Below are 7889 nucleotides of genomic sequence, written 5' to 3'. Positions count from 1 at the left end.
ACGAGGCGAATTTATACAAGGTGGTGGCAAGAATACAACAACAACAACCACATGTATTTTGTATTGCGGGTGTTATGTCAAATCTCACAAATTCTTATAATTTCGTTTTTTTTTTAGTTTTTCTCGAAATATGTATGTATGTAAGATATATAAAGATGTGCATATCAAATCAATTGCCTTTCCAACCATATCCACATTTTGAAATTCGGTACAATAGGTTTCGAAATATAAGCTTTAGAAAATATTGAAAATTCCACCTTTACCCTCCCCCTAGCACCGCCCTATTAATTTGCACACAAAAAAAATTACACCTTTCAAATCAGTAGAAAGGAGCTGACCCCGCCCACTTTAAAGTTTTGTTTTATCTCAACGGCCGCTATACCGCATCTATGCCTCAAAACGAGTCTACGATACGAATGAGTGTAACATACAAAGAGTCAAATGAGTTAGTTAAATGAGCTGACTCCTTAAAGTGAGTTGGAGTCATTGAGTCAACTCCTATAAATTTGCTGAGTTACCCACCCTTACTTGTTTAACTGCTTTGAATGATTTTGTTTTAAGAAGAAGAAGCTAGTTTCAGTGCTGCAGAACGGCTGAATTTTATTTGATTTGCAAAAGTTTTATGCATTCAAATCTGCTGGAAATAAAACTCATTCCAACTACGTAGATTGCTGTCATACTTATTAATAAGCACTTTATACGTCCCAGTAATGCTTTTCTTTTATTACAAATTCAATAAATTCTTGTTGTTTTTCGCTTTTTTAATAAAATAAACAGATGCATTCCCAAGAGCCGCCCATTTTTGATACCAGGCAACCCTGCTGCATTCATTCGTTACATAAAGAAAAATACGTCAGTGTTAACTCTTTTGCTGTGCTATCCTCTGAAAAGAAAAGGGCCGATTTACTTATGAGAAGTTAAATAAACTGCAAGATAATTCATTAAAAAAGTAATATTTGATTTTGTGAAGTTAAAAGAAACAGTTTGGATAGTGGATAAATGCAAATTTCTACGTAGAATGTCCAGCGAATAAAGACACGCCGTCGTCTGGGTTTTCTGTTTGCGTTGTAGCGAAAATTCTATGCGGACGCGCCATTTTGAATTTTGTGTATTCATGTTTCCATATTCTCAAGCGTGTTAAACTGAAAGACCATATAGTGAGTTTATTTTCATTACAAATGAGTGTTAAAACATAAAAGTTACCAAAGCAGAGTTGTGGGAAGAATCGTTGAATTATAAAAAATTAAATAATGTGCATGCAAAAAAAAAATAAAAATAGCAAATATGCAAATGTAAACGAAGACGAACACTGCACCCCTTCTACTTCGTGTGTTCTTGATCGTTTTGCGCTCGGTTGCATTTAGAAAGAATGAATCGAAAAGAGGAAAAGAAAATAGCAGACGAATAAATCCATGGAGCTAATTTTCCTGGTTGAAATAATTAAAATGTGCTGTAATTAAGACATTTTTGAAATCCCTGGTGTCAGATTTTAATATAATGGTTATATTTCTGTATATGGTTTTAACCGAAAGTACCAAAAACAGAAAAATTAGCATGTATATGATACGCTTTTCCATGTACATACCCGTCAGTGCGAAATTATCATTTGCTTGAGTTTTCATTCATCAAAGTTCAAGGACTGAAAAGTGCTGAAGAAAAACTTTGCCATAACAACGTAGACGCGTCAAATTTTTGATAAAAAATAGCGTTTTTTTAACAAACAAGTCGGCCATGCAGCTTTTAGCTGCCGGCTTTCAAAAGATGTATAAAATACTTGTAAAGTTTTCTAGTTAAGCAAATAACTAAATTGTGTTACTAAAATACACCCAGCTTATGGTGCGTTAATTGAAGTAAACTTAGCAAAATAAAACGGCGTATGTTTATTTTAAATGTAGACAAAAATATGAATTAAACCTTAGTATGAGCGTAAAATAAAAATATAAGAAAAAGTTAAAACTTTTCATTGTAAAGAAAAATACCCGCTAATGACGTCATTCAAGGTCTTCATGCCAAACACAAACACATATGCACCAGCAAAACTATTAAATTTCGTTACGTAGATGTTCTTTCATTTGTTATTATTTTTCGTCTAATAAGAAGTCGGTGCTGACCGATAGTACGAAAGCTGGCGTATCTATATTGCTTTTGTGTTGACTGAGAACAAATGTGTATACGCAGCAGAAATTACTTAAAAGGGGAAGCAAAATTTTAAAAATTGGTATATTGGCGAAAAACATTGACTGTTTCAAAAGAAGTGGAGTCTCTTGTCTAAATAACCTAAAATACTCTAAGCAAAGCTACCAAATACAACGTGTTCGTTTTCTTTATTTCTTTTATTTAGACCATGTGAAGGCCACCGGGAGTATCTCAGAAAATATCAAAACAAATTAGAAAAAAATACTGAGTCTTATTGTAATAAAGCGGTCATTGCGATTATCATCATTGAAATAGTTATATGCAGGAAATCCAATTATTTCTAGAGCTTCATAAGAAAACAGGAAATACCCAAGTGGTAGACGACAACAAGAAAGTTATTGTCGGCGACCTCGGNTGAAAAAAAAATACTGAGTCTTAAATAAAGCGGTCATTGCGATTATCATCATTGAAATAGTTATATGCAGGAAATCCAATTATTTCTAGAGCTTCATAAGAAAACAGGGAATACCCAAGTGGTAGACGACAACAAGAAAGTTATTGTCGGCGACCTCGGTCAAAAATACATTGACCATGTCCGTGCAACAATTTTGTTTGCGCTGGAATAATCATCAGCCGAATTTTATTTCGGTATGCTCTTCATTGCTTCATAATGGAACACTAGTGGATGTAACGTTAGCAGCAGAAGGTCGCCAACTTCAGGCTCATAAGATTGTACTCTCTGCTTGCAGCTCTTATTTTCAAGTAAGTTTTTAAATTATATAAAGTTGTTATTTAACAATTGTCTAATTGGGTTTTAAAATTATAGACACTGTTTACATCGAACCCCTGTCAACATCCAATAGTGATACTAAAAGATGTGCAGTATGACGATCTTAAAACTATGGTCGATTTTATGTACTATGGTGAGGTGAATGTATCACAAGAGCAGTTACCACATATTCTAAAAACGGCCGAGATGCTTAAAATAAAAGGACTTGCTGAAATGCCCACCGATCCTGCCAATTTAACTAAATCCGAAAATAAATCATCGAATGAGCCCGCCGATCTTGTGGGCAGTGGTAGTACTGGTAGCAATGGTCAAAGCAGCAGCGGTGTAGCGAGCGGTGGCTTGGGTAGTAGTGCTGGTGGTGGCAGCATGAGTGACTCGCTGTGGGAGGTAACTGCTAAATTTATCATAATAAATATGTATGCAAATAAAATCCTCTTATCAATTCGGTACGAACAACATTGATCTACATAAGGAAAAAACTCATTTGGTCAATGTTGTTACATTTTCTGAATTGACATTTCCTGTCCAGAAATAAATACTGGTCGTTATGGTTAGATAGATAGGTATTAATATGAGATGCGCATGGCGAGGAAAAGATAATTGTGCTCTCTGCTCTTCACAATCTATATGCTTAATCTAGGGTCAAAAGACCTTTAACGATATATGTAGATTTTTGTTTTTTTTTTTTCGTGGCCAAACCCAAGTTGAAAAAACTGGTTTTTCTAGTCGCTATAAGATTTCGCTCATAAATTACCGTTTGTAGGGTATCTTTGATCACTAAGACTATACTTTACTTTATAGCAACAGCATCATCATGGACAACATAGCGACACCCAGTTTCAGTCCCATCACCATCAACAACAACAACAACAAAATAGTCAAACGCAAACATCACAGCAGCAACAACAGCACCATCAGTTAAGGCGAACTCCGTCGCCATTGGGCTCGGGAGCCTCCCCAGCTACTAGACGAAAGCGGCTTCGCAAATCCTCAAACAATGGTACGTATTCAAAACCTGAAGACACAAATGCATGCCATTTATATGCGCTTATTGATGCACGGTGTAAGAGCTTTTCAGTACTTCGAGAATGCCCTTAAAATAAAACTAGACTACCCAAAACTTTAAATACATGCAATTGCATGTATGTATCAATGCATCATCTCAGTTGTATATATACANTCCATTTATATGCGCTTATTGATGCACGGTGTAAGAGCTTTTCAGTACTTCGAGAATGCCCTTAAACTAGACTACCCAAAACTTTAAATACATGCAATTGCATGTATGTATCAATGCATCATCTCAGTTGTATATATACAGGATGGGCAGTTTTTTGGCTATTAATAAAGTCAAAGAGCCAGCAAGTACACGAAATTTTAATACGCTCTTCTTCCTTCTTCGTGCTGCCTCATGTTGTTGCCCTCATCCGCAACATAAATGTGCCAAGCCGGCTCATAAGTGCGAAAGGCTCCTGGGAGCCNCTCTTCGTGCTGGCTCTTCTTACCCCTCATCCGGAACATAAATGTGCCAAGCCGGCTCATAAGTGCGAAAGGCTCCTGGGAGCCACTTTGCCTATCTCTGCACTAATTTATATACATTATTTCATAACATGTGTTATCTTTTCAGGATCTGGCGATCGCACAAATTCGGAAGAACAGCACAATACGTCATTGGATAGTGGAAACACCGCTGGCGGTATAAGTCTCACACAAATGGGCCAAATGTCGTTTGGCACTGGGACCAGTACTATAAGTGGAATGCCAACTCATTCTCTGCATGCAACAAAATTATTAAAAGAATCGACTAGTACTGATGTGGAACCGCATCCTCAAGATGATAGTTTAGACGGTGGTCATGCACATGTTCACATGCAAATTGTAATTAAAAGCAAACAAAAAAATACTTAACTTTAAGCTCTTTTAATTCACTTACATATTTTTTTTAAACTTAACAGAAACCCGAAGTTGATATGACCAGTGTACAGCAATCAATGCCCTTGGACATTTCGGCAGCTACTACTCCTTCAGAGCATGATGCACCAAATTCTCAATCTTCTCATTCTGGTAAGTCGAAAATACTCTTAGGAATTAAATTTAAATTCAATCCAATATTTAATTTAATGTATTATATATGTATATCTGTGTTCGTATGGAAAAGCAGCTTATGTCAAAAGGAAGGCTTTGGTATAATGCAGCATTCGCAGCATACCATAGCGAATGACACATTGGCGCCGAGACGTTAAAGAACTTTTGGCAAATAAACGTGCAAGAAACAGTTCTGATACTAGCATGTAAATATTATTATTAAGTCTTCTCAAAAAATTCCTTGCCGTTTAAAGAATAAAGGGAATGCCGCATTATACTAAAGCCAGGTTCCCGACATAAGCTACTATTCCATTCGAATACAGATATATGTATGCAGCCTTGAGTCCCTATAGAATAGTTTGTAGAGTGGAAAGAGCAAGTTATTCCTTACAAATTTTCTCATTTCTTAAAGGAAAGTTACACTTTTATAAATAATTATACAAAAGTGCTTTAGAATTTTATCAGAAAAAAGTTTGAAATTTATATAAAAATTTGTTGCACTTTTTTGTAGTATTCTACAAATTGTTAAACTTGCGTTTATATGAGTTTTGTTAGAGAAAGAACTATATTTTAATTGAAAATTCTTAAAAATAAATAAATAAACATAAGTGGCACACAATATCACTTTGAAATGGCGTGCTATAGATATGACCGATACTGTATATTGAACCGAAATACAAGTGTTGTCAAGTGCTTGCTTTCGATTTACATTAGGGGTATACTCCAAATCTTGCAAAGCCATTGNGCTACCACTTTGCATATCTGGGCCATCCTAAAGGAATACATAACTCTTCATACATGTTACTACACATCACTTCACTTGAACCGAAGGTGATATCTTGATGACTTGTGTTTTGAATTGCTGTTAGGAACCCTGTCGGGATTCCTTTGTAGTTCAAGGATATATCGTTGCCTTGATGGTCTGCAGTGGAATTCACACAATCGCTTTGCTACATTTCAATCGCAAACATTTTTTAAATGAAAAGCAGTCGGTCCTTAAAATGCTCAACTTGAAATAGTAACAGATGCGATTTGTAATCAGTAGACTGCGGAGGTTTTCGCTGAAAAAGAAGCCTGAAACTATGTATCACTTAAGTATAAGCAAAATCTATAAATTTGTATACATTTTGTTTATGTGTACATGTGTGGTACATATTTTTAGGTTTCGTTTTCTGCATAAACATCCGCAGTCTAGTAATCAGCCAAATCTGGCAGTATTAGGGACATGTAACTAGATGTTGCATGTTGCGTGGGGGCGCCTGCTCTACTTTTACGAGATTTTCATCCATCAAAATTAGCGATAGCGAATGTTGGAGTCCGACCGCTAATTTGTAAAGCCTATAAACACAGGGTTCCCCTCAAATAAATTTGCCTACATGAAAGGATTACGTATTAGGGGGCTGTATAAATAATTTTGAATGGGCAATCAAAAGATTTGCTCAATTCGCTATACTTCACTTTTGTATCCCATTCAATTTTGGTCTAATGAAGTGTAAGTTTCAAACGGTGCAAGTTTCAAAAATCCCGTGGATTTTGGAGAATATTTTTTTTTTCTTTTTACGGATTTTTGCATTTTTTCCACCTAAGCATATAAATTTCAAAGAAACCCAGTTTATTGCAAATTGCACTTGTTATATATAAAAAAAACGCAAAATCAGCCTCAAAAAAACACTCCTCAAAAATCAACGCTATGTTGTAGCCGGTTGAAACTTGCACTTCACTTAAAATTCAGTGGGCTACAAAACTGCAAACTCGAAAATTTTCTAAAAATTCGGAATAAAAAATTTAAAATTTTGATGATAATCTTTTGAATTTTTGTTTAACTTTACGTAAAGTGTGAAACTTTGATATATGGTTTATATTGTAGAATGAACTATATTTTCATAAATAGTTAATGCAAAAAATGTTTTATGAAAATAATTCTGAATATTATATTAGAACAACGTGTACACTTTCATTTGTCGCCTAGTGTACATCTATCAATATTTTGTTAGTTTAAATTCCACATGGAGGTCTTTTCAGATATCGAGAACCGAACAAGGTCTATAAAGAATTTGTCTGCCAAAAAATATTTTACTTTACAGGCAAAATACTTAAGAAATAAAACATCGCCCTTGGGCATGGTGAAATTATAACAGATGAAGTAATAAGAGCAAGAAGAATGATTTTAAACGAATCTTATTTGGAAATATGCCTTAAAATATTTCTATAAGATAGACGTATGTATGTCAAGAAAATAAAGTGAGAAGCTGGCCCCCTGGTAGGCAGTGGAATACCTCAAAGTGTATTTCTATCTTGAAAAAAGCTTTCCATAAAACGTATTTGCCGTTCGGAACCGGCGTAAAATTGTAGCTACTCCATTTGTGTAACAACATCAAGCCGCACCCTGCAAGTTGGAGAAGAATCTCGGCCAAACTCTTAAGCAAAAGCGTAAGCGCCAAAATATTATGATTATTACTTTGGCTATTATTATAGGCTTATGAAACGTTCGCGAAATGGAGTTCAAAGAAAATTGTTTTATTTATGTTACAAAAATACAGCAGTGCACTCAGCCAATGTCAAATGTATTGCTGGCCTATCGATGGCATATCCCTAATAAATAAATAATATATATGTACATAAATTTATGTATGTACAATGTATATGCATATGTACATAGTCCTTCACAATTTTTTCCTCTTCATAGATGCTGAAGAATGTAGCCGAAAAACTTACAAAAAAAACTCATCAGAAGATCGATGTAGAATTGTATCAGCTGCTAGGTGTGGCGAAGATTGGGTTTCTCTTGCAACTTATTTAGGCGTTGCTTATAAAACCGCCTGGCACTGGGTAAAATCGGGTCGCAGTGAATACCTTACAAAAGGAGGTTCCAAACCAA

At 35.2% G+C, this 7889-nt stretch overlaps 1 protein-coding gene and 1 long non-coding RNA gene across 4 annotated transcripts in view; both read left to right on the top strand.

Annotated features, from left to right (window-relative positions):
• The first annotated feature begins 846 nt into the window (after positions 1-846).
• LOC108361889 (uncharacterized) lies at positions 847-2398 on the top strand. The gene is made up of 2 exons (XR_001847382.1): positions 847-1157; positions 2342-2398. It is a non-coding gene; the product is annotated as an uncharacterized LOC108361889 (long non-coding RNA).
• A 185-nt stretch (positions 2399-2583) lies between these two features.
• BtbVII (BTB-protein-VII) overlaps positions 2584-7889 on the top strand; it is a 26414-nt gene continuing 21108 nt past the window's right edge. Inside the window, exons 1-5 of one of the 3 annotated variants that reach the window (XM_017614660.1) lie at positions 2584-2898; positions 2963-3313; positions 3731-3926; positions 4554-4804; positions 4882-4990. In XM_017614660.1, the coding sequence (XP_017470149.1) occupies positions 2728-2898; positions 2963-3313; positions 3731-3926; positions 4554-4804; positions 4882-4990 (1078 nt within the window). In that variant the 5' untranslated portion in view covers positions 2584-2727. Of the gene's footprint in view, positions 2899-2962; positions 3314-3727; positions 3927-4553; positions 4805-4881; positions 4991-7889 lie in introns of all 3 variants that reach the window. The other 2 variants (XM_017614659.1, XM_017614662.1) reach the window with 2 other exon arrangements.

This window comes from Rhagoletis zephyria, unplaced genomic scaffold (assembly GCF_001687245.7).
Source record: "Rhagoletis zephyria isolate East Lansing unplaced genomic scaffold, Rhagoletis_zephyria_1.1 Rzeph_scaffold_00875, whole genome shotgun sequence".
Lineage (NCBI taxonomy): Eukaryota > Metazoa > Arthropoda > Insecta > Diptera > Tephritidae > Rhagoletis > Rhagoletis zephyria.
The sequence above is the reverse complement of the archived record's forward strand: the minus strand, read 5'-3'. Positions and strand labels throughout refer to the sequence as shown.